This window comes from Xenopus laevis, chromosome 1L, assembly GCF_017654675.1.
Source record: "Xenopus laevis strain J_2021 chromosome 1L, Xenopus_laevis_v10.1, whole genome shotgun sequence".
Lineage (NCBI taxonomy): Eukaryota > Metazoa > Chordata > Amphibia > Anura > Pipidae > Xenopus > Xenopus laevis.
In genome coordinates, this window is record NC_054371.1 from 153,608,400 (window position 1) to 153,632,450 (window position 24,051).

The 24,051-nt window shown below is 38.4% G+C and overlaps 3 gene segments (V, D, J or C); all 3 read right to left on the reverse strand.

Annotated features, from left to right (window-relative positions):
- Window positions 1–15,988: 15,988 nt before the first annotated feature.
- On the reverse strand, window positions 15,989–16,867 carry LOC121394445. The segment is given in 2 exon segments: window positions 15,989–16,586; window positions 16,676–16,867. Coding segments are annotated over 2 exon segments (399 nt in total).
- A 2,065-nt stretch (window positions 16,868–18,932) lies between these two features.
- LOC121400921 lies at window positions 18,933–19,538 on the reverse strand. The segment is given in 2 exon segments: window positions 18,933–19,291; window positions 19,382–19,538. Coding segments are annotated over 2 exon segments (405 nt in total).
- A 3,695-nt stretch (window positions 19,539–23,233) lies between these two features.
- On the reverse strand, window positions 23,234–23,720 carry LOC121400922. The segment is given in 2 exon segments: window positions 23,234–23,586; window positions 23,668–23,720. Coding segments are annotated over 2 exon segments (402 nt in total).
- Between the last annotated feature and the right edge of the window lie 331 nt (window positions 23,721–24,051).

Here is a 24,051-nt window from a genome sequence, read left to right on the forward strand (position 1 = left end):
AAAGCCATTAACTTCAAGGCATTTGGAGCAAGAAAAATTGTCGCACTTAAAAATTTTTTATCACCTATTGACTTCAATTCGTTCGTGAAAAAGTTTCACTGTTTCGCAAGTTTTTTTAGCAGTTTTGGAATTTTTCAGTGAAGCGAAATGGGACAAATTTGCTCATCACTACTACGAATTTCTGTGTTTCGACGCAGGCAAATAAATTAGCGAAATTGCCGCAACAATTCTAGATGCCCATTGATTTTAATGGGCGTCATAATTGTCGCTGGTGTCCAAAGTATTTGGACGCCTGCGTCAAAATTCACATTTCGTGATTTTTCGATGGAACGGGAAAAAATTCGCCCATCACTAATCACTACTGTAAAGATAAAACAGTTTATAATGATAAATCAAAGTGGTAAAACAAATAAAATTCTTGTTTACAAATACAAGTGTGGATGCAAAGTGCTACAATGAATGCAAAACGTAAAGCACAGCACCCAAAAACATTCTCCTAGCAACAGAAGCACCAATGCTTTCATGAATTACACACAAATGTGTTTGTGCTCTCTAGGAAACTCCAGTGGGGATCACAAGATTTTATCACCTGATAGAGAATCATAGTGAAATTTTGTTAAATTTTGCCACATGTTTTGGTTTGGCAAAGAAAAATTGTGCATTTTGTGCTGGAAAGAAAATGCAAGAAAAAATACCATTGACTTCAACACATTTGGTTAAATTTCATCGAAATGTTGCCATTCCCTTACGTCCCTGTACGGCAGCAACCACGAGATTTATTCTTTGCAACCTGCTATGTAGGACCATGAAGAGAAAAGGTTAATTAACCCCACCCATAAATAGGCACTCCCCCTAGAGATCACCAGTGTTTTTTTGTCCTACCTGCGTAGGAGAGTGAAGGTTTGTTGTCCGTTACTAATTATTTCTTTTCTTTTCTTCTAGGGCTGTCAAGTTCCAGGTCTCCAGGAGACTTGATGACCATAGGATTGAACTACCCTAGGGGTAGAAGATCCGGAGGCTGTGAAGGGGTCTCTTTGGTTATGTTGTCCTCCATGAGGAATCTTTGTGCAGCCGAGGGTTTGCCTTCTTCAAACATGGAGACGACTATTCCACTGTGGGACGCATGGGCGCCAGAACGCGCGCGCGACAAGACGCGCGCGCGTCAAAATACGTGCACGCGTCAGGACGTACGCGCGTCGGAACGTGCGCGCGTCAGAACGTGCGCGCGTCGGAACGGGCGCACGTACGCGATGACGTCACGAAGAGCGCCAATTACCAAATGGAAGCTGAGGCTATTTACAGGTATGCAGTGGTATTTTTCAGCGCAGTTCAGACAAGGTCTGCAGATCTGCTGGTGATACTTTTGAACTGTCTCCTCTGCCTAGGCTGCAGCCTCTTGGGCAGGTTGTAAGGTAGTGACTGAGACTGGAGGGATTGTACTAGGTGTGTTCCTAGGGAACATTTTAAGTATTCATTGTCTGTCGTTATTGTTTTTCAGATGTCCATCCCTCCTCAGCAAGAGATTCCTGTTGCTAAGAAGCATAAGAAATCGAAACACATTCAGTGTAGAGCTTGTGATACTCCGCTTCCTGATGGATGTGACAGGAGATTCTGCCAGGAATGTTTGGCGAGTTTAGCTCAGAAGGATACTATTACTCCCTCTACAGATTGGATTAAGGATGTTGTTAAGACCTCTTTGAAAGAGATTTTAGACCAGATGCGAGTTAATGCTGTTGCTGAAGCTCCTCCCTCATTAACCAATCACTGGTTTTTGGAAGATATGGAGGAAGATTCATCATCTGAGGAGGAGGATGAATTAGCTCTTTTTTCTGTTGAGAATACAGCAAGATTAATTAAGAAGGTAAAAGCCACCATGGATACTGCTGATGAGGAAGATTCCCAGAATTCCTCTTCTTCAGCTAAAAGATCAAGATCTTTCCCTGTTCATCCGGTCATGAAGGAACTTATGGAAAGAGAGTGGAAAAATCCTGAGAAAGCCCCATCCATTACAAAGAGACACAAGTTGTTGTTCCCTATCCAAGAAGAGGAGCTGGAGAAGTGGGAGTCTCCACCAAAGGTGGATGTTGCGGTAGCAAGGCTATCAAAGAAAACGGTCATTCCAGTGGAAGACGGGTCTGGCCTAAAAGATCCGATGGATCGGAAAGTGGAAAGCTTGCTTAAACGCTCCTATACAGCGGCAGCAGCTTCCTGTAAGCCAGCTTTAGCAGCCTCAGGGGTAGCTCGCTCCTCAAGATTCTGGCTAAGACAACTCATTAAGGACATAAGTAATAAAGTTCCTAGGGAGGAATTGCTTGGATCCCTATCTAAAATTTCTACAGCAGTGGATTTTTTGTGTGATGCGTCTATTGAAGGGATAAAATTGGCAGCCAAAGCTATGGCATTATCTACTGCAGCCAGACGGGCTCTATGGCTGAGAACATGGCCAGCAGATGTTATCTCAAAGAATAGTCTCTGTGCTATGGCCTTTGAGCCGGGTCATCTATTTGGGGCAGAACTAGACAAACTGCTAGAGTCACTGTCAGGAGCCAAAAGTAAACGATTGCCTCAGGAGAACTTCAATAAGAGAAAGAAGAACTATTTTTTTCGGAATAGACGTCCCTCACCGAAAAGAGACTCCTTTCAGAGAGACGGAAAGAAAACGGAAGTTAGTTCCTTCCACTCCTTCAGAGGCAGATTCAACAGACACAGAGGAGAGAATAAGTCTGCTGAGCAGAAAAAGAAAACATCTTTCTGACGCCAGAAGTGGTCTCCCGGTGGGAGGAAGATTGAGGGCCTTTTATCAAGAATGGGAAGAAAGAATTTCAGATGCTTGGATCCTGAAACTGATACAAGAAGGATACAAAGTAGAATTTCTTTGTTTTCCTCCACACAGGATTCTTATAACACCCATTGCATCGCCAGTAAAACAGGGAGCTTTAGAGAAGGCAATAACAGAATTCCTGGCTGCCAAGGTTCTCGAACCAGTGCCTCCATTCCAGGAATTTCAAGGTACTTATTCAAGGGTTTTTTTGGTACCAAAACCAAATGGGAGCTTCCGCACAATAATAGACTTGAGGTTTGTCAACCAGTTCATCCAAAAGTTGGCTTTCCGTATGGAAAATATCAGATCGGCTATAAAGCTCTTAGATCATGGAGACTATATGGCTTCTTTAGACCTCAAGGACGCCTACCTTCATGTGCCTCTTTTCAAGGACCACAGAAGATTCCTACGAATAGCTCTGTACATGGGAGGGGAGCTTCGCCATTTTCAATTCCGAGTACTGCCCTTCGGAATAACAACAGCTCCCCGAGTGTTCACCAAGATTGTAACAGCAATGGCAGCTGTATTGAGGGAAGAAGGGATTACGATAATTCCCTATCTGGACGATTGGCTTGTCACAGCTATATCAGCATCCCTGCTTCAGAAACATTTGGACAGAGTGATTACCTTCCTTCTACAACTAGGTTGGATAATAAATTGGGAGAAGTCATCATAACATCCATCCAGAGTGATAAAATTCCTGGGGATGGAAATCAATTCAGTCAGGATGAAAGTTTTTTTACCACCAGAGAAAGTTCTCAGTCTCAAGCAATCAGTCCAACAGATCATTGCCAGACCGCATTCCTCTCTCAGAGAATTGATGAGGGTGCTCGGTCTTATGACAGCGACGATAGATGCTGTACCATGGGCGAAGTTTCACATGAGGCCCCTTCAGGCGGAGATTCTCCTCAGATGGGATCGCCAGCCTTCTTCCTTGGAGAAGAAGTTTTTTCTCAGCAGAGAGACGAGACACCGGCTTCAATGGTGGCTTCAGGATCTCAATCTTACACAGGGATTGTCTTTCCAACAGATGAATTGGTTAGTTCTCACAACAGATGCTTCCCAATCAGGATGGGGGGCCCATCTGAATCAATTAACAGCACAAGGTGTCTGGAGTCCAATGGAAAGGACTATGTCCTCAAACTTCAGAGAAATGAGAGCAGTCTTCAAGGCAATCTTGGCGTTAGAACGACATCTCAAGGGGAAACATCTGAAAATCATGTCAGACAATTCTACCACAGTGGCTTATATAAACAAGCAAGGGGGAACCAGAGCTCCCTTGTTGAGCAAGGAGATACGGAAGGTTATGGAGTGGGCAGAGACCAATATACCCAGTATTATGGCTGTGCACATAAAGGGAGAGAACAACATCTTAGCAGATCATCTAAGCAGAAATGCATTCAGACCGGGGGAATGGTCTCTAAATCAAGAAATATTCTTGAAAATTACGAGACGCTGGGGACTTCCAGCTGTAGATTTAATGGCGACCAGGAAAAATCGCAAGCTGAGAACGTTCTGTTCCCTGAACAGGCAGGATCACCCAGATTTCCTAGATGCGATGTCAATCAGGTGGAATTTTCACCAGGTCTACATATTCCCACCATTTTCCATGATCCTCAGAGTCATTCAGAAGATCAAGGAGGAACAAGTGAAGACCATCTTGATAACACCTTTCTGGCCAAGGAGAGTCTGGTTCTCACTGTTGATGAGGATGGCCAGGAAGAAATATTGGGTCCTTCCTCAAGTTCCGAAACTTCTGACTCAAGGACCAATTGTTTGCCACGACCTCCCCAGACTTCGGCTAACGGCCTGGAATCTGATAGGTCCCTTTTAGAGTCACAGGATATTTCCCCGGAGGTAATTAATATCCTTGTACAATCTAGAAGAGATTCTACGAATAAGATCTATAGCAGAATCTGGAAAGTATTTAGAGCCTGGTGTAGCGGGAAAAAGGTTGCAAGCGACCAGCCTTCAATTCCTAACTTGCTAAAATTTCTTCAGGAAGGTTTCGACAAGGGATTAGCAGTTAATACAATCAAGGTACAGATCTCAGCTCTTTCTGCTTTTTGGAGTAAATCCCTTGCTTCAATTCCACTTATCAAAAGGTTTGTAAAGGCCATATCTAAGATTCGACCTAAGATTTTTCAACCCCTTCCTTCTTGGGATTTGGCGCTTGTCCTTAAGAATCTTTGTGTTTCTCCTTATGAGCCATTGGAGAGTTGTTCTATAAAATGTTTATCTTTCAAAGCTCTTTTTCTAGTGGCCATCACTTCAGCCAAACGTATTGGAGAATTGCAAGCTTTGTCATCCAAAGAACCGTACTTGGTTTTCCTTCAAGATCGGGTAGTTTTGAAACCTCTTCCTTTCTTCAGACCTAAAGTGGCATCCTTATCCAATACTAACCAAGAGATCATATTACCCTATATTAATCAAGGGACTCAAGAAAAGGACGATCAGCTTCAGTTTCTTGATGTGGGAAGAAGTCTAAAAATATATGTGGATCGCACCAAGGAGTTTCGCAAAGACAAAAATCTATTCATCAGTTTTGCAGGGAAGAATAAGGGTCTAAAGGCTTCTAAACCATCTTTGGCAAGGTGGATTAAAGAGACGATTCAGATGGCATATATCAAGGAAGATCGTCTTCCTCCATTCCAGATTGCAGCTCATTCGACAAGAAAAATGTCCACGTCATGGGCAGAAGTCGCAGGAGTATCTATGGATAATATCTGCAAAGCAGCAACATGGAGTAACCCAAACACTTTTGTGCGACACTACAGGGTGGACATCTTAGCTGCTCAGGAAGCTTCCTTTGGCAGTAGGATCCTCCAGAGGGTGATGTAACCTTGGAACCCACCCTTATTGCTCGTTAGCTCTCGTGGTTGCTGCCGTACAGGGACGTAAGGGAATGAGTAAATTTATACTTACCGTAATTTACTTTTCCCTTAGTCCCTACGGCAGCAAGAATTCCCCGCCCAAATAATAAAAGATATTAAGCATTAGGTGTTTACTCATTATTCACTGGTGATCTCTAGGGGGAGTGCTTATTTATGGGTGGGGTTAATTAACCTTTTCTCTTCATGGTCCTACATAGCAGGTTGCAAAGAATAAATCTCGTGGTTGCTGCCGTAGGGACTAAGGGAAAAGTAAATTACGGTAAGTATAAATTTACTCATTATTGCACATTCTTCCCTGGCCCTGGGGAAGTATCGCTCATCACTATACCCTGGAATTACAGCTAGCCTAGACCTGGGCCAAATTCACATGGAATTCAAGTGGAGCAAATTGAAATTCTTGAATATAGCTATTTTATATTCTTTGCTGTTATATTGTTGTTCCAAAAACCACTTTAAAGGGATGGTTCATCTTTAAGTTAACTTTTAATATGTTAAAGAATGGCTAATACTGAACAACTTTTCGATTGGTCGTCATTTTTTCTTTTTGAATTATTTGCTTCCTTCTTCTGACTCTTTAAAGCTTTTAAATGAAGGTCACTGACCCCATCTAAAAAAACAAATGCTCTGTAAGGCTACAAATGTATTGTTATTGCTACTTTTTATTCATCTTTCTATTCAGGCCCTCGTCTATTCATATTCCAGTCTCTTATTCAAATCAATGGTTGCTAGGGTAAGTTGGACCCTAGCAACTGCAAATTTCTGAATAAAAAGCAAAATAGCTCAAAAGCCACAAATAATAAAAAGTAGAAACCAAATGCAAATTGTCACAGAATATCATTCTCTACATCATACAAAACATTAACTTAAAGGTGAACAACCCCTGAATCTGAAGTAACAAATCACTTCAGACTAAATTGACAGAACAATATCTGCCATCTTGTAGTTGGTATGTGTTTCTTGACAGTTGTCTATTTCCCCAGGTGGTAATTTCATGGTTCCCCAGCCAGTTGACTTTTGATATCCAATCATGATAACTGAATGTGATTCTGACATCTTCTTTTCATCCTGGAACCTGATCATGATACATGACACGGGTTCCAATTATTCTATAAGGTGGATGAGTAGTCCTGGTTCCCTGGGAGTTGTTCAGCCTGTCTATGAATGTATATTTTAAATGGTAATAATAATTACTAATATTTTAATAATAATAATAATAATAATAATAATAATAAAAAGAAAAAATGTGGTTCCCTTGGTTGGGTTATCAGCTGTACTTAAAGGTTGCTCTGTATGAACCCCAAGGATTATCTGGGAGATTGATATCTGAGAATGGTATAGGAACTGTGGTTCTGAATCCTAAAATATTTATATTACAAATGAATAAATATCGATGTTTACTGCATACTAATGATGATTAGAATCAAAAACATAATTTCCTTGTGGTGGGAATCAAATGTTAAACAACTCCAAATTGATTGTAGGAGGTCCCCATGGGCTAAAACACCTGTTTGGCAGGTTTTAGATGGCGAATAGTTTAATCTGAATTCTTAAAGGGACAGTACATGATAAATTTTAAAATTCGAATTTTAAATTTTTTTAAAATTTGAATCAAATTTGGACTATTCCCTAGTCGAATTACACTGAAATAAACTCAAAATATGAATTTAATAACTCAAATTTTCAATTTGACCCTTGATAAATCTGCCCATAAAATAAGGCAAATATGCAGCTTAGATACTATTGTGTTCAAGGTACTGTTTTATTTTGGAGAAGCAGAATTAAAAAAAAACAGACATTTGTGCCTATATAGGACTCTTTTTGGCAATGAGAATGGTATAGGAACTGTGGTTCTGAATCCTAAAATATCCTAATATCGATGTTTACTGCATACTAATGATGATTAGAATCAAAAACATAATTTCCTTGTGGTGGGAATCAAATGTTAAATAAATTCAATCACCTTCCCCCTATAACAGTGCTGATGACTTTTGACAGAAGATAACGTGCTTAGTGTTTGTGGCGTGGAATGGAGGGGTGGAGGTGGATTTGTGTCAAATACTGTACATGCCAGGTGACAATAGCGACAGTCTTCATTCCTTCCATTCTCCAGTCCGTGTGCAGTGCAGGAAAAGCTGTTAGCACAGGGCCATAGCAAAGCAGGCTTTCAAAATGACATTGGATAATATCAGATAAAATCAATATGCATTACAGACTTACACACTGATGGTGCCTTTGCTCTATTTGAAACTCCTTTCCCTGTCCAGCCTCTTTGAGATAATAAGAACATCCAGTATTCTCAATCAGAATGGTTTGGTGCAAATGCTTGTTTGAGTTGAGTGCATTTGAAGTATTCAGAGAGATGTGACAAAAACAGTCAATCTTATTTTAAAGAAATCAAGCAATAAAAGACCTTTCCTGTCTGAGAAGCCATTATTTTTATACCTTTTTTTGCAATAAACACTGCTGCATCATACAACATTTTGGTGAAATGGACGACAAGAACATTCTCATCTTTCTACATATAGATATCCTAACCCAGAACAAATAAACATGGACTGATTTGCCGGAAAAGGGATACTGAGCATAAGCAATGTGAGCGTGACTTGCTGTCCTTGAGGCACTAGTCCCTCCCTGTGCAAGCAGAGTTATCACCTTTTTTGTTAAAAATTTCCTTTTTCTGTTAAAACAAACTAGGGCTGAAATTTTTCTGGCCTACATGACGGAGGGCTGATAATAGAAGCCAGTTGACCACTTCCTGTTTTAAACCACACCCACTTTAAACCACACTGATGTTACCACAAGAACTTTTAAGACCATGTCCACATTAATGGTGGTAGCACAATAAAAAAACAAATGGTTAGTGCTTATTGAAGGGATATCAATCATAGCTTATATGTGAAAAAAAGTTGTCAAATTAAGATATTCCCTTAAATCCATAAGCCTCCTCCTCCCGTGTGGACAACACCACCCAACACATGATTGAACCCCTTAGGGGCCCTAACAACAATTTTCAAATGTTAACAAACCCTCAGAACAAACCCTCACATCCTACAGTTAGCATAGGGCAGGCAGAGTATGGCACACAGAGGGAGCATAGGGCAGGCAGAGTATGGCACACCCAAGGAGAATACAGTACAGGTAAGGAGCATAGGGCAGACAGAATACAGCACATACAGGGAGCATAAGGCACACACAGGGAGCATATGACAGGCAGAGTATGGCACATACAGGGAGCATAGGGCACACAGAGTACGGCACACACATGGAGCATATGGCAGTCAGAGTATGGCACACGTAGGGAGCACAGGGAAGGCAAAATAGAGCAGGAGACAGGGAAACCTATGAGGGCCAGTCATACAGTTCATACTGTGTTACATACAGTGACATAGTGCTGGTGCCCCTCCAGCAGTTTGTATGAGGCATGAACAGGTGAACAATGTGGGCACTTTCAGTCTGGGTCTGAGGTGTGAACAGTACAGGGCTTTAGGATGTCTAAGCAATCACAGCAGACAGACTTTCATGTGAAGGGGCCACAGGGGGTGGGGGGTTGCCAGTTGGACAGCACTGCCTTATAAGATTCCCTGGTCATTTGGAAATAGGTGTGTGTAACAATATTGACTCGCATCTGCTATCCTAGGAGACTAATATGTCATCAGGTGATCAAGGAGTTTTTCTCCCAATCATAAGCTGCAAGGGAGAGCTGGCTATAAATTAAAATAATATCCTGTGATTCTATTTATGCTTCCCTGTCTCAAATCTATAGTGCCTCATCTCTATACTTCATATAGGCCTCCTACATTTTCTTTCTGTACAAGGGGCAATCCTGGCCCCCTCTGCCACTCTGAGGTGATTTGCTGCTGCCGCCCCTCCATCTCTCCTGCCCCCGCTCATCTTTTTGGCACCAGAGGTGTTCAGGAGGGTCCAGAATGCTAGTTCAGAGAAGCACAAATGCACTCTCTGAGCTAGAAAAGTTGAATTCCCAGTTTAAAAACCAAAAAATCTTAGTGTTACAGGAACCAGCAGAGTGCTGTCGTCTGAGGCGAGTTTCTCAATTTGCCCCATTGGCACAGTGCCCCAGTTCTGTACCAATGACTTTATGCTAGGGTCGGGGTTAATTCACTAAACAACAAAGCACTTAACGCTAGCGTGAATGCGCCAGCGTATCGCATTTTCGTTAATTCGCCGATTCGCCAACGGACGCTGGTGTAAATTTGCTATTGTTACTTCGCACCCTTACGCCTGGCGATTTTGCGCAACGGACGTAACTACACAAATTCACTAACGTGCGAATTATTCTGAACGCTACCTTTTACGCCAGACTTCCTTCGCCCCACCTCAGACGAGGCGAAGTGCAATAGAGTAGATAGGGATTGCTTTAAAAAAAGTTAAAACATTTTCTAAGTCCCAAAAAACGCTGGCGTTTTTTCATTTTTTATGGGTGATAGGCTGAAAAAGATCGAAATTTTTTTTGGGGCTACCCTCCTTCCCCCCTACATTTCCTAACTCATGGCAACTTAACTATACAGTGGGCACATGTGTAGGGCAAAATAAAAATTTTATTTGCAGTTTTGAAGGTTTCCCAGGCTTGTGTAATGCTGTTACATATACCTCCATTGTAACTTGAATTTGGCGCTGTATGCAAATTAAGCATCGTTAGCTTAACTTTGCTTTGCTTGGCGAATTAACGCTAGTGCAACTTCGCAACCTTACGCTTCCCCTGAGCGCAACTTCAGATTTTAGTGAATATACGTAGCCCCGGCGAAAATACGCCTGGCGAAGTGCGGCGAAGTGGACGCTGGCGCAACAACGAATCTTAGTGAATGTCCCACATAATGTGTAAGCACACTTTTAAAAATTACTGGACATTTTCAAACAGAATATTTGTATTAATTCAGAAAGAGCACCTTTGACTTGCAGGTGGGCAAATCATAGGTGTTACTGCTGTTTTAATAAAAGGAATAATGCATCTCATTGATATGAACAAAGAAAGGACAATGTCCATTATTAGGAATGAATGCTGTCTACAATATTTCTGTAATAATCCAACATACAAGGTATACATGTACAGTATTTGGTTGGGTTTTTTACAGGAAATCGCTAGGATTGTTACAGTGTGTGTAACCAGAGCCACATCCTGCCAAGAGGTTTCAAAATATTAAAAAAATGTTACAGTAAGTAATACACATCTAATACATGCTTACAGTATGCTTTCTGTTTAGAAACATTCAGTGGAGCCTATATCATCTTTTTATTAGCTGGTACAGGTATAGGATCCCATGTCCGGAAACCCGATATCCAGAAAGCTCCGAATTATGGAATGGCTGTCTCCCATAGACTCAATTTTATCCAAATAATCCACATTTTTAAAAAAACATTTCCTTTTTCTCTGTAATAATAAAACAGTAGCTTGTACTTGATCCCAACGAAGATATATTTAATCCTTATTGGAAGCAAAACCAGCCTATTGGGTTTATTTAATGTTTAAATGAATTTCTAGTATACTTAAGGCATGAAGACCCAAATTACGGAAAGATCTGTTATCCGGAAAACCCCAGGTCCCGAGCATTCTGGATAACAGGTCCCATACCTGTAATAATACTGCATCACTGGGATTGTACCACAAAGTCAGTTTGGGTGTTTTAATTATTAAAATTTCTGATAAATTGATACATTTATCAAAATGGTTACTTTTCTCAGATCGTCAGAATGTGTATCACTGCTTTGGGCAGCTGAACACCATTTAATGAAAATATAGTACTCAGTGCTCTATCAACCACTTAAATACTTTTCTGCCCTGCCCCCATGCTATTCATATGTGGAGAGAAATAATTTGGCAAAAGAAATTGCTAAATCCTAAATGTCAATATTGTATAACTGAGCAACAGCCATCTTTAAAATAGAATACAAATAAAATAAAAAATTGGTTCTGGATGTTCTTCTTGGTACAAAGATTATTGGGAATTCATATTATTGGTGTGTGGTGCTAGCTTTATACAATAATGAGGCACAGTAATGGGGCAATGTGCAAAGTATGCTACAGGTCTAGTTACCCATATCAACTCATCAGCAATGTATCACTGACTGGTCAGCTGATTGAAAACAAACAGCTGATTGGTTGTGATGGATTAGTGGACAGAATTTACATCTTTTCAGAATTAAAACACAATCACCCAATACAGCAATATTATTGTACAGTTCATTGTTCCTTCATCTTGTGTGCACAAAAGTGACAGGAGTAAAGCTTGTTTTGGACCATTCATTTTTTTCTTTCCATGTAACAGAAATTGCACCCATTTGAATTATTCAAAATCAGCCAATTGTTAATAACATTCACCTTAGCGTATGCCCATGTCTCCATTTATTATCAGCTCTGGAAGCGATGTGGCAATAAGTGAATGTAATGTCAGATGGGGTTTTTTTTCTTGCTAAAACAATCATGAGCACAACATCCAAAATATTCTATATGTATCAACTGCACTCTTTCTTTTCACAGTCAACCAAATATATTGTTACAATGTCTTATGAACAACATATTGTTTGTATCTGGTATAGGGTGCTGTTTGCTCCAAATACATTCTGTGTACAAAATATTCAGAAACACTGAGGATGCGCAGGAGATACAATAGTTTTATAAATTTCCTGTGCACCATTGCTTTAGTCACGATAAAAATGTGCGTGAATAAAAGAGAGGGGGCAGGGGAGACGAACAGCAGCGGGCCTAGGGGTGCCCGCTATATAAATTCAGCCCTGCCTTCACTAGCGTCTGACAAACTCCCAAAGTCAGTAATAAGCTTTGTATATGATTGCTAGGCTCCAATATCTCCTCCTAGCTGTAATCTTGCAACAGTTAGCTTTAACAGTCTCTTATTAATGTGCTTAGCTATAGTTCATTAATTACATAAAAGGTTTTGCCAGCGATGTGGGACTGATCATGTGCTTACACATGTACTGTAATATAATGATATCATTTTGTGCACAAACTATATTTTGTTCTCATTCTTAAATAGAAATAGGTCTTGTGTTTTTTTTATTTGTGGCTATGGTCTTAATTACTTATGTAGCCAGAGAGACATTCATTCTGGCTACTAGGGATATTTTAATTTGGACAAATCACACCCCATAGCTATACAGTATATTGGTAAAATGAACCTGTATATACTCAACCAGACAATGTAATTAGTAATGCAAGTTCTCTACATTGTTAGAATGTATTGCTTTGGGTTATATAGCCATGTTCCCTGTTTAGGAAATACTTTATTACAGTAAATACTGCCCCTTAGTGATGAGAAGGAATTCTGCACAGGACACTTGCTATAATAAGTAGCAAACCCCTCCCTACTACAACCCAATTCCCAGACCAAAAAGGGTGAAAACACTTATGAATTCTATTATCTTGTTTAGGAAATTATCTCCTGTATTACAGAGCAACAAATGCTTAGGCATTTTAAAAACTGCCCCCCCCAGCAACTAGAAAATTAGTTAAGTCTGAAACTAGAGATTGTAGAGTGTTCAAATTGTAACCTGTAACCACTGGCAGTGACCCTAGCAACTGGAGAACCGTTTGAATTAAATGGAAACTTCACTCAAAGATGATTTTTTTTTTTAGCATAATAAAAGAAAATGCATTTTATTCAACTTTCTAGAACACATTAATTAAAAAAAAGTTAGTAGTTATAACATTATTTGTTAATTTATTTGCAAACCAAAGCTCATAGTAACAGCCAACATTGGTATCATTACTGTCCATATTAGAGATGATAGTGTAAAAAAGTTAACAAACCCCTGTTCTGTGCATTGTTCTGTTCTATACAGAAGGGGAGCAATTTTAGTAAATTTGTATGTAGTGGTTAAGGGACAGAGGTTATTCCTTAGACTTCAGAGCAAAAGGGTCAAGCTGCATAGGACCCTCTGCTGTGAATTGCCAGCTCACTTGAGAACTCCTCTTTCCCATATTTGTAAAGAATACTCTACTTGTGTGAAGCTACCTAAACAATAAAAAAACAGGATTGTGTGTGAGATTAACAACTGCATTTAATGACTGATCTTGAAGAATATACATACTGGATGTTTCTCTTGTTGCATGGACTGTGTTTTGCTATGCACCTGCAACTAAAGAGACACACAGAATACATGTTTTGTATATTGACTTAGGGGGTTATTTATCAAAGTCCAATTTTATCTCAACATCTTCTGCTGCAAACTCCGTTCAAATCCGCTCGGGTTTTTTACGCTTACTTATTATTGCATTTTGCTGAATATTTGCTTTCAGGGGAAAAATCTGATTTTCACATTTTTTTTTCAGATTTTTCACCCGAAAACTAAGATTTTTTTTTTCACCTGAAAACTCTGATTTCTTATGCTATTTTCCCGAAAACTATGGGGTACTGCACGAAACCCACATCAAAAAATAATTGGGACTTCACCCATTGACTTATGCAAGCGCGACAGGTCTGAGATGCCGGAGTTTCTGATTCTGACTTTCCCATCTGTGGGGTTTAATAAATTCCGAAAAATTCATGATTTTTTTAAAAGTCAGATTTTATTAAAAAAAAAATCACAATTTTTTTGGGATTTTTGCATTCGGTATTTAGTAAATAACCTTCTTGCATAAGCAGTAGTAATTTAATTGGATTTGTTTCTCCAATGTTCCACTGTTTGATTGGCAGTATAGGAGAAACTAAAATTTAAATGCAGTGTCAGCTTTGTACTGTTTAGTTTGGGTATAAATATTTGGGCATGGTGGAGGGAGTTCAATATTGGAGTCCAGATATGGGACTTGTTATCTGGCATGCTCGAGACCTCGGGTTTTCCGGATAATGGATCCTTTTGTAATTTGGGTTTTCATGCCTTAAGTCTACTAGAAAATCATGTAAATATGAAATAAACCCAATAGGCTGGTTTTGCCTCCAATAAGGATTAATTAGTTTGGATCAAGTACAAGGTACTGTTTTATTATTACACAGAAAAAGGAAATTGGTTTAAAAAATTTGGATTATTTGGACTAAATCAAGTCTATGGGAGACAGCCTTTCTGTAACTTGAAGCTTTCTGAATAACAGGTTTCTGGACAACGAATCACATACCTGTAATATATTGAGCAAACTATCCATATTATGCAACATGCATTTTTTAATTAGCATAATATATCATAGAAAAGCTTCCTTTCCATAAGGATGTCAAAAAATTGCAGTGTCTCCAGTAAATCAACCTAATAAATTAAAAATAGATTTAAAAAAAAAAATGAAACAAAAAAAAAAATCCATGGATTATAGCAGTCTCTCTATACTGATTACTAAGGAGGTGAGATATTTATTTTACTGTGTGGAAAGGGGACCAGTGGGCAGATATATCAGATTTGTCTAAGCTTCTAGATGATTATATTGATAATTAACCATTTTATTAGTCCATTTATATCTACCATTTCTGCTAGATTTACAGATCCACTATTATTTCGGAGAACTTTAATCTTACTCAGGTCTTTCTCATCTGATGTTATGGGTTAAGGACAGGTCTAGAAAACATTTTGATGAATACACCACTAAATGAAAGCTTATTCATGTAACTCTTTTTAACCTTCTGTGCACTGTATTTCACTGATTCAGATTTCATAAATACACTTTAGAGTTCTATTCTGATGACATTTTTTGGAAATGTCTGTTAATGCTTATCTACAGTTGCAAGTATTTGTTATTCTTTGATTTCTCAACTCTATTGTATTAGAGCACTCCAGTGTGAAAACATATCAAATATATCTAGATTCAGAATGAGACATCCTGTATATGAACAATAGATATTTATATTATAAGAGTGTGATCAAGCTGTTTCAGATGGCACACATTACAACTTTTATTATTATTATGTTTTTATTATTAAATTTTTTTTTAAAGAGCCAACATACTTTATACAAGAAATAGGAAGGATCCTGCCCAAAAGGGCTTACAATATTAAAGATGAAGTTGCACAAGACACAAGGTAAGGGGATGGGAAAGATCAGGAGTCAAGTGAAACATATGGCATTGTGCATTGATTTTACAGGTGGCTATAGCATATAGTGTAAACTGAAGGAATGCTAAGCTAGATGGGGGTAATTCATTTATATAAATGTTAAAAAGAAGAGAGATTGGAAGAAAGTCATGGGAGTAAAGTCCAGAGAAGGGAGGCAGCCTAGCAAAGTTTTGAATGTGAGTATGTGAAGAGGTAATACAGTAAGTGAGGAAACATTGATTGCATGAGCTGATTTTTTATTACTGAATGTTTATTTATTGTATTACTTTGGCTCTAATATAGAATGACAACATGTAACCTATTTTACATAAATCAGGATACTTTTCAAACATGTTTGTTTATTAAATTCTGAACAAGGTATTCAGTCACACAATTACTGTATGTAAAGATATTTTTCCATGCAACGCAATGTTAATAGTGTTTTATACAATATATAATACGCAGTTCTGTTCTGGACATTCTAATATTCTTAGCTTATACACTACCTTTTACTTTAGACTGGCCATTGTATGGAACTGCTCTAATCCTTGACTTCTTGTACACGTACATAAGGCATATGTGTTACTGGGTGCTTAAGGAGGCAGTAATACATTGCAGAATCATCTACCTCAAGATTTGAAATAGAGAGTTGGAAAGATCTCTGAGTTCTCTTGACTACACCCGAGAATCTCTGTCTAAACTTTAGTCCGATGTCTTCTGGTTTGGATTGGTCATGTAGGATGAAGATCAAGTATTTCCTGATATCCTGAACATACCACATGAGTGATGGGTACCCAGTGCTGTATGAGCAGTTGAGGGTCACTGACTCGCCTTCTTTTCTCACCAGGACCTCTGTAGATTGTATCACTATTTGTCCTGCAATGAGTTCTTCAGGGAAGGCAAAAAATATTTAAATATAATAGTTTACAATATTTAGCATTAAAGTTAAATCAGCTAAAACAATATGAGATACATACCACAAAAGGAGAAGGTTCCAAGAAGAAGTAAGGGCATCATACTTACTGGCATAAAGATTACCAATAAAGACAAACATTGAACAGACTAAGGGCACCAAACACATATATATATATATTGACAGACATGGTCTGTGGTCTGACTTTCCTGTTAAGGAACTGATGAGATCACAAAAAAGAGAGACATCAATCAGAAACACAGACAAAGTAAGATACAGTCAACATTCTAAGGTGTTTCTGAATTGATATTTCATTTTTATTGTTTACGATTATTGAATAAGTCCTCTCCTGCTTCCATGCTCATTGTCGAGCACAAGGACTAGTGCAAAGTGGGAAAATTGCTGCAAAAACTGCAGGGACTTGAAAATTTTTTCCTAAACCTATTCCCAAATGCTCAAGCACATGCAACATCAGTGACACGCTAAAATATAATGTCTTAATGATAAAACCCATTTCCAAGTAAACAAAGCTCTTGCACTTTTCTCCTGTTCTAGGAAGCATGTCTTACATACTCGGTATAGTGTAGATATTAAGAAATTTTAAAAATTGAAAAAGCATTGAATGTTTAACAGTTGCCTTTTGTGCAATTTTGAGCATTTTACCCTAAACTCTACTGGTACCACCAATCTGTTCCATTGATGGCTGCACCTTGTTTAGTATAACAGCATCTAGATGACCTGACAGGGGACAGCAATTTATATTTCCCTGTGTGAAGGCAAAGCTGTGATTGGTTACCTAACTTCTAATGTTCTTTTGAGCAAGGACTGTTGAATTGAATTTGCCCACCGTTATTTTATGGATCTACTGTGGCTTCTATAGGCCTAATTGAAATAAGTCACCATATATTCTGAACTTTTTTACTGCCATGAAATTCTGTTTCTCCTTAACTGTATTAAATCATTGTAAATGGAAGATATTGGAAGATGTTGACTACAGGGTACTCAACATTTAAAATTTTAACATATTTGCTTCAGATCAGCTCTAGAGTGTCAATGCTTAGGTTGACCAATTGAAACAATAGTGCTAGGTACTGCTTATGCTATCATATCAATGATATGAGGATGTGGTATGTATTTTTACATTGAGTTGAATTTGCTGGGAAATTATTTTCTTTTTTTATTCGACAGAGAGTTTAAAGATACATTTTCCCCAAATTGCAACTTGATAATATAACAACTAGCACTTGTTAAGTTCAACAGAACATAATGACTTGTTACACAGTATCCATGGATGGATGATTCAAGGTCTTCAAAATTACAAGATTACAAAATGTCATGGTGGGAAGCTGAACACTAATTTCTATTCTAAACTTATATTCACATTTAGAAAGAATTGAATGTATTAACTTAAAGGGATACTGTCATCAGAAAACATGTTTTTTCAGAACGCATCAGTTAATAGTGCTACTCCAGCAAAATTCTGCACTGAAATCCATTCCTCAAAAGAGCAAACAGAATTTTTTATAATCAATTTTGAAATCTAACATGGGGCTAGACATTTTGTCAATTTCCCAGCTGCCCCCAGTCATGTGACTTGTGCCTGCACTTTAGGAGAGAAATGCTTTCTGGCAGGCTGCTGTTTTTCCTTCTCAATGTAACTGAAGGAGTCTCAGTGGGACATGGGTTTTTACTATCGAGTGTTGTTCTTAGAGCTACCAGGGAGCTGTTATCTTGTGTTAGGGAGCTGTTATCTGGTTACCTTCCCATTGTTCTTTTGTTTGGCTGCTGGGGGGGGAGGGGAGGGAGGGAGGTGATATCACTACAACTTGCAGTACAGCAGTAAAGAGTGATTGACGTTTGTCAGAGCACAATTCACATGACTTGGGGCAGCTGGTAAATTGACAATATGTCTAGCCCCATGTCAGATTTCAAAATTGAATATAAAAAAATCTGTTCTTTTGAGAAATGGATTTCAGTGCAGAATTCTGTAGCTCTATTAACTGATTCATATTGAAAAAAAAATTTTTTTCCATGACAGTATCCCTTTAAGTTAATACATTCAATTCTTTCTAAATGTGAATAGAAGTTTAGAATATAAATTAGTTTCCTTGAAATAGGATTAAATATGCTATTTCTTTTCTTTGCAAACTAAATCATTATCATTATTAACTAAATGATCAAATATGATTGTTTTGTACCTAAGCAAATTTCTTTCATTTATTTTGCTTATATTAAACATATTAGGGAATGGAAGACAACAGATGTAGTGTCAATGGAACATTATATATTTTATAGATAACTTCTCAAAGCAGTTGTAGTGGTCACAATAACACCAGTGCAGGTTTCTGTACTGCTAAGAAGTTAGCATGCAATAGGGTGCTATGCTCCAGACTACAATAGTACATTCCTGAGTCAGACCATATACTTTTTTTAATAGTCAGGTTGAAGGTTTTCTCCTCTGCATCATGCTTAGCTGAAAACCGCTCCTTAAATTCTTCATCAAGATCACGTTCTTTGGATTCATCATTGAGAATAAGTTGAAGAGTCCCACTGGGTTTCTGTACATACCACATTAGCACATATTTCTTAAAGAAGTAAGAGCAGCCCAGAGTTACATCTTTTCCGTTATCCACAGTCCTTTCCTGGTCTTGTTGGATCACATCATCCCCTAAAACAAATCCTGCACAAGAAAAAAAAACCTTGCATTATTTACAGTAGTCAATTGTAGGATGGTTGTGCATGTGATACATGTGATCAATAATATAATTACCTATGAAAATGATTAATGTTAGGAATTGTAATAGTTTAACAATCATTTTATACCACAAAGCTAATACTATCACAGCAGGGTTCTTTCAGATACCAAATACCACATGCAGGTGTTTGCTAGTGCCTTGAGTTCTAGGTTTCCTCTTCAAAATCGTGTTTAGTCGTTTGCATGACCACACCCAGAATTGATTAATTCAGAGATTCTGCATTCACCTTTCAGTCTTGATATCACAGATGTGGTTATCATACTGTTTAATGATTAACCCTAACAAATCAATCAGCAGAAGCTAAACAGATTATTAGAAGACTGCACATTGGCTAACTCAGTTGTTCAGCCTACTGATCTCACAGGCAGAGCATGGAAGGGTTTGTCTTCTTTTAAAGCTGCCTCATTGGCACGAGGTATTGCAAATGAATCTTTCTGTAATCTGAAAAATGCAATTCCCCCTGTTGTATCCATAGAATGAAGAAATATTCCTCTTACTCATTTTAGCTGTTGAAGACTGAACATATTAAGATTCATATGTCATAACCCAAATCCTGTTATCCAGAATTCTCAGGACCTGGGTTTTCTAGATAACGGATCTTTCCATGATTTGGATCTTCATACCTTAAGTCTACTAGAAAATCATTTAAACATAAATAAAACCAGTAGGCTGGTATTGCCTTCAATAAGGATTAATGATATCTTAGTTCCGATCAAGTACAAGGTACTGTTTTATTATTACAGAGAAAAAGCAAATCATTTTTAAAAAAACTGTATTATTTGGATAAAATGGAGTCTATGGGAGGTGGCCTTTCTGTAAATACAGAGCTTTCTGCATGAAGGTTTTACAGATACCTATATACAGTAACTCTGTTGAACCTCTGTAAGTGCTGCATTCATGGGGGAAGAGCAGGCCCCACTGTGTAGCACAAGGACCTGTGTCTATGTGTGATTGGTGGCACAGGGTGCAAAGAAACAAAAACATGGATAGTGCCATGTATCTGTTTGATTTAACTTTGTACCCGCCCCTGCCAATAGAAAATAACCCCTATAGTTGTATGCTTTAGCCTTACATTTCTTTGGGTATGCTGTCAGTATTGTTTAACCTTTTACATAACCTTTTACATATAGTTGGTCAATTATGTGTCATATTCCTCATTTATCCTAAAAATATTATAGTGCTGATGTCATACAAAAAAACTGTGAAGGCCTTGAGCGGATTGGGGCCATGAAAACCCTTGGAGAAGTACAACCAGGTGCAGAAGAATTAGGAGTCTACGGGCCTTGAATTAACTGCTCTCCTGTGGCTTCTTCTTGTTACCCTCAAATACCAGTGTCTTAATGATTATCCGTTACTTTCTATCCATCAGTATCCAAACCCCAATATACCTTAAGGTCCCTGCTCCCTGCCAATCGACCCACCCTGCCCCTGATAAGTTGTCCAAATAACACTAATTTCATTGCTGCTATTTATTTGATGATTCTTTTAATTGACCAAAAGCAAATCTGGTATTTTTTTTAACCTAACACATAGGGGCACATTTACTAAGCTCGAGTGAAGGATTCGAATATAAAAAACTTCGAATTTTGAAGTATTTTTTTGGGTACTTCGACCATCGAATTGGCTACTACTTCGACTTCGACTTTGACTCAAATGATTCGAACTAAAAATTGTTTGACTATTCGACCATTCGATAGTTGAAGTACTGTCTCTTTGAAAAAAACTTTGACTACATACTTCGCCACTTTAAACCTACCGAGCTACAAGGTTAGCCTATGGGGACCTTCCCCATTACTTTTCTAAGGTTTTTTGATCAAAGGAAAATCCTTAGATCGTTTGCGGTATATCCTTCGATATTTGAAGTCAAAGGATTTTACTTTGAGGGTTGAATATCGAGGGTTAATAAACCCTTGATATTCGCCCCTTAGTAAATGTGCCCCATAGTGAATTCCTTACTCATATAGCATTTCAATTATCAGCCCATAACTGAAGATCTTAAGGCTTCAATTATATAAGGGCAAGCCATTTCAAATCAAACTGCTTGTGTGTATTAAAAAGAAACTGACTGTATTTTAAGTTTGCATATATACATTAAACGAAAAAGGCTTAAGGGTCTACCAGGAGCAATATAAGTATACATGTTTCAACTTGACACGTGAACACGTTTATTTATAAAGTTCCATCTTCCACTGGAGAATTGGCCATTTCTGAAAGGTGGGAAAAAACACTGGAATTAAAAATTTGGAGAAAAATACAAAGCAGCATCTTTATGTTTTTCACGTTGTGCTTTCCTACATAAAGAAACATTTGGTTAACTGATGGAGCCAATATTCAGTAAATGTAGTTCACAAATTCCTAGCTAACTGAATGGGAATAAAAAATTATTTTCGCTTTGAAATTAAAAAAGCAGTAAAACCAATAAGTTCAAAGACTCACAGTGTCACCTAGTGGTCTTTTGAAATTATTTGAGGGTCTTTTGTTTGTTTGAAAAGATGCATTAAAAAAAAACTCTTTTACTTTAGATTACCTACAGTATAGAGTGACAGATGGTGGAAACTGAAACCAAACTCCCTAAGTTTTGTGGTATATCTCTGTTACTGCCTTGCCTGATGGTTGCACTGTAGATTTCCTTACTTTGTGCAGACATCTCTGCCACTTTGGAATTCTTTGAAAAATTCCAGCACAATGTACATTGATTATCATCTGTAACATATTATACACATACACCATACTATACAGAGGCACTGCAGAGGACCTCATTATTGCACAACCCGCTAAGAGTTATGTGTGCACTGATTTAGGGACTATTGTATTTTTTATTATAAGTCTTTTAAGTCTTTTATGTAGTACTGCGCATCAAATTCAGCACTCCGGCGTCCAATTCAGCGCACCAGCATTAATTGCGGGCTAGGCTTGGCGGCCCAGTTTAGGACTGTCCACAGCCCAGTTCTGGTCGTGGCCCAGTGGTTGGGAACCCCTGGTTTAAAGGATACTGCTTTCTTTTACTCTCCTGCAATTACAAATAGTCAGAATGGAAATAGCCCAAAATAAACTACAGTCCAGGTAGTTACAGCATTCACTAAAACTAATTTATCTATTTTTTTAATTAAAACAAAGTTGACCTGACTCCTATACAGGCCCCGATTTGTGGAAAGGCCACCTAGGACCGGGCCTAGTGCAGCAGGATTTTAGGTTGGCGGCATGCTGCCCAACCACACCTACATTGGTTTAAAAACACTGGGGATGTGCTGGAGATATAATCATTTTTTAAATTTCCCATGCGCTAATCCCCATTGATCCGGTCCAGATGATGAAAATTTGCACGAATAAAGGGAAGGGGATAGGGGTGAAGAACGGCAGTGGACCTAGGGGCGCTCACTATGTAAATCTGGCTCTGCTCCTATACACTAATTTAACTAATTTATCAAAAAATCAACTGAAAAAAAAGTTGGTGAGAAAAACGGCGCAACAACCCAAAACCATTGACAATCCTGAAGGTAAAAAACATGTTCCAATTGTTAAAGGGACCATCTGCCATTGACTTCTACATGACCCTGACATGTTTCAGATGACGTATTTTTGGATTCGGATTTCTAGCAGCTTTGGGGTAAAATTTGTGTTATTTTTTGCCCTAAGAATTTGAGGTTTCCTCTTTAAAAACTCAACCAGAAGACTTATACTGTTCCTCTGGTTTGAATTCAGTTTTCATTTACTTTTATGACTTCTGGAGAAAAGTATGTGTATATTTCTGTTTGGTTTCTTTATGTTCAACTTCTGACTGATTTTATGATTGAAACCACAAGCCCTGCCTAGTGACAGAAGCATATGACAAAATGCTTTGTAGACAACCCCCACATCCTGGTATACTAGGAATGTTTCTGTTCAGCTCTTGGATCGATTTTGTCAGTGTGAGAATCGCCCAGTACACAATAGTATACAGCAGTGTCTGTCAGAGCCAGGCTCACAATGGTTAACACTGCACTAGAACTGGTTGCATTTGAACGGAATCTTGGGTCATTATTTGCTACTTGGCTAGAACAGGCAGTGGGGGAACTGGACTGTCGCAGGATATACTCCAAAGCATTGTATTGATGTTGTTTGTACCAATAGAGACAGGGGTTGGCACTTGTGGTTCTGTAGGTACAAGTGAGAGTCTTCATTTCATTCTCTGTACCCGTATCAAAGGATTGCTGGTTAATGGAATCCCCTCTTAATAACTCTACAAAAGAAACAAACAAGATCATTTGTCTGCAACTGAGTTCAAGGCACAGCTACTGTATTCTATTATCTGAGCACCTACCTGAGAATGCACAGAGGATGACAAGTGATGTGAGTTTAGCTAGCCACATTGTGCTATAATAATGTACACTACTCCTTTGACAGAAATAGTTTCTGTCTTTAAATATACGTCCCTAAGCACATGTTCTCTCATCAGCCTATCAGATCTGTTTCCTTTTTGAAACACGGTATCTGATGGAGAAATAGCAAAAGACATGCTAATACAGTTTGTGGTCAAATAGATATTTCTTTTTTTTTTATTTGTAATGCATAAATGAAGTTTCCTCTGATTATATCATCAACTGAAAAAGGCTGCATGGACTTTCTCTATAAATGAAGTGTGGGAGTTTGGACAGTTTATGTGAGAGCAGCCCATTGAACCACTTTAATGGGGATGAGTAGTATT